This window comes from Pteropus alecto, unplaced genomic scaffold, assembly GCF_000325575.1.
Source record: "Pteropus alecto unplaced genomic scaffold, ASM32557v1 scaffold189, whole genome shotgun sequence".
In the NCBI taxonomy this organism is placed as follows: domain Eukaryota; kingdom Metazoa; phylum Chordata; class Mammalia; order Chiroptera; family Pteropodidae; genus Pteropus; species Pteropus alecto.
The window spans coordinates 3,324,580-3,327,213 of NW_006442117.1; the positions used below are offsets into that span (position 1 = coordinate 3,324,580).

General features: G+C 54.9%; 1 protein-coding gene across 1 annotated transcript in view; it reads left to right on the forward strand.

The window, feature by feature from the left end:
* Window positions 1-302: 302 nt before the first annotated feature.
* The window catches only part of EDARADD (EDAR associated death domain), a 38,916-nt gene continuing 36,584 nt past the window's right edge, over window positions 303-2,634 (forward strand). The window contains exon 1 of the mRNA XM_006920765.3: window positions 303-361. Within this exon, the coding sequence (XP_006920827.1) occupies window positions 308-361 (54 nt within the window). The 5' untranslated portion in view covers window positions 303-307. The remainder of the gene's footprint in view (window positions 362-2,634) is intronic.

Below are 2,634 nucleotides of genomic sequence, written 5' to 3' on the forward strand. Positions count from 1 at the left end.
AGTCAGATCCAGCCTGCAAAAGTATTGTCAGTATCGTGTCTGCATAATTTGTAATTCTGGGTATTTGTTGCTATTTATAAGGAAACTGTTCTAAAATATGGTTTTTTTAAAAAGTAAAGTTTGTCTTGATCTCTTTCCTGATGGAGTCTGAGCCCATCCTTTCTCATTTTGTCTCCCCTAATGATTGAAAGTTTCCTCCGGCCTGACAATGGCAGCTTGTATCCACATGAAGACAGTTATCAAAGGGCACATTTGTGCTTTTAAGTTTAAGCAAATGCTTTTTTTTTTTTTTTTTTTTGCAGATCACATGGCGAAGGAGCCAGTGGAAGACACAGACCCTAGCACTTTATCCTTCAACGGGGTAGGTACAAATTTTACAGTAATGGTGATGGCTTCTTATCTTCCCTTTGTTATGGCTTTATGTTTTTTATTACTCAGTATTTACAGGAAGATGGGGAAACCCAAAATAAGATTTTAACGAAATGAGTTTCTTTATCATGGTGATCCCTGTGAGGGAGTAGACCCGGGGTTACTCCGGGCTAAAATGGCATGGACTTGGTCTCCTTTTGTGCACAGCTGACACCATCTTAGATTATAAGGGGTCCTTATCTGCTTGTTGATGTTTAATACCATCTGTGTTTAATGGCCCCTTCTTCAACATTCAAAATATCTAACTTGAGACTGAAGGGAAAAAATGGGATTGCCTTGTGGTACCCGAGTGCCAGCTGCGTGCCGGACGGCGCCATGCTGTTGATTTGCCTGTCACCACACTTAGTCCCCACGACAGCCCTCTAAGGTGGCCCTGCCCGTTTTACAGATGAAGAACTGAGGCACACGGGAGGTGAGGTCAGCTGCCCCCCTCGGGAGCAGCCAGTTGGGGTTCAAACCCGGCCGTGGCCTTAGACCCCTGCCCCTCCGGCCGCTCTGCCTGTCGCTGCCTTCAGCTTGGCCAGAGGTCTCACAGACGTCACGCTTCACCCTCCACGTGACCTGCGAGACGGTGGGGCAGGGATTTTCATCCGCGTTCTGCGGCTGAGGACGTGGGAGCTGGCTGGTTTGGTTGAAAACAGCTCTCCTGGGCGGCTCTGCCGCTTGCGTGGAATCAGTGCCTGTGACAGCTCTGCGGGGGGCCGTGGCACGGTGTGAGGTGTGGTCCTTTTTCCAAAGTGTGTGGAGGATCCGACCTCCTGAGCCACGAAAAGTTCTGATGAACCGATGTAGTTCAATGACGTTGAATGCACTTCACATAATTCGACGCAGTGTCTTTAAGTCGGTGGTGGTCCACGAGGCCCCTCCGTGTCGTGAAGACCTGAGGTGTGTGTGTTCGTGGCCGCTAGTTCATCGCTGCACAGTCCGACAGGTGTGGCCCATGCAGGGGACCAAGCTCTGACTCCCCTTAGAAATTAATAGGAACAAATGCCATCTCTCCACGCTCATAAAAACAGAGTGTGGGGTGGCCGTGTGGTCGGATCTTAACGGTCCCTCAGGAGCCGTCTGCCACCAGAGCCTTTGGTTTCCAGGAGGTGTCGCTCAGCTCACCCTTCCCGCCGCCCGCCTGCGATGACCTCGGTGTCCCCGCATTTCCCAGCCCCGGCCGCCCTTCCTCACGGCCATGCTTCTCACTCGGGTCAGCTCTCATGGCTTCTCACAGCGCTTTCTGGAGCATCCCCGGATTAGTCTGCTAGGGCCGCCATGGCGAGGTGCCCCGGAGTGGCCGACTCTGCAGAGACGTCTGTCTCGCGGTTCTGGAGCCGCAAGTCCAGGCCCAGAGTGTCTGCAGGGCCAGGCTCCGGGCCGGGCTCCAGGCCGGGCTCCATCCGAAGCTCATAGGGGAGAATCTGGCCTCGCCCGCCCGGCCCCCGCTGGCCGTCGGCAGTTCTCGCTGTCCCTTGGTGGCATCCGTCCATCCCCTCACCCTGTTGGCATGCGGCTGTCTCCTCCCTGCCTGTCTGTGACCAGGTGTCTCTTCTTCCTTCATAAGGACATCAGTCACATTGGACTGAGGGCCCACCCCACTCCACTGAGACCTTATCTGAACCGACTATAACTCTATTTCCAGTGCGGTCACATTCTGAGGTCCTGAGGGTTAGGACTTCGACATACCTCGGGGGACGCAGTTCAACCCATAATCTGCTTCCCAGATTAAATATCCTCCACTCGACATGGCAGAGGAAGTCCTCAGTGACCCAACCTCAGCATCCCCTGACGAGCCAGTCGCGTGTAGCTGTCTGCTGCCCCTCTAACAGCCCCACCCTCCTACCTTCCTGGGACAGGGTCAGTGGCGGTCCCTCCCTGCTCCCTCCCAACTCAGGTCAAACATTCCTCGACCTATGTAGCTTCTCCGCCTTGCCTGGGGCCCCCGGGCACACCCTTCCCACAGCCCAGCCCCCGCTTCCGTCACACGGTGCTGGAATTATTTATTTGCTCGTCGACCACCTACCTGCCAGGCTGTGTCGACCATCTCTCCGTACGCGGAGCTGGGCACAGGCAGGCAGCAGTGTGGGATGAACCCCGCTTCTCGAGGCCCTGGAACGGCACCCCACCTAAACCCCTCTGCCTCGCTTCCAGGCTCTCTCACGCACGCTGTCTCTAGTGTGTTCCTCTTTCCGCCTGCATCACGCATCCTGCTTGAGG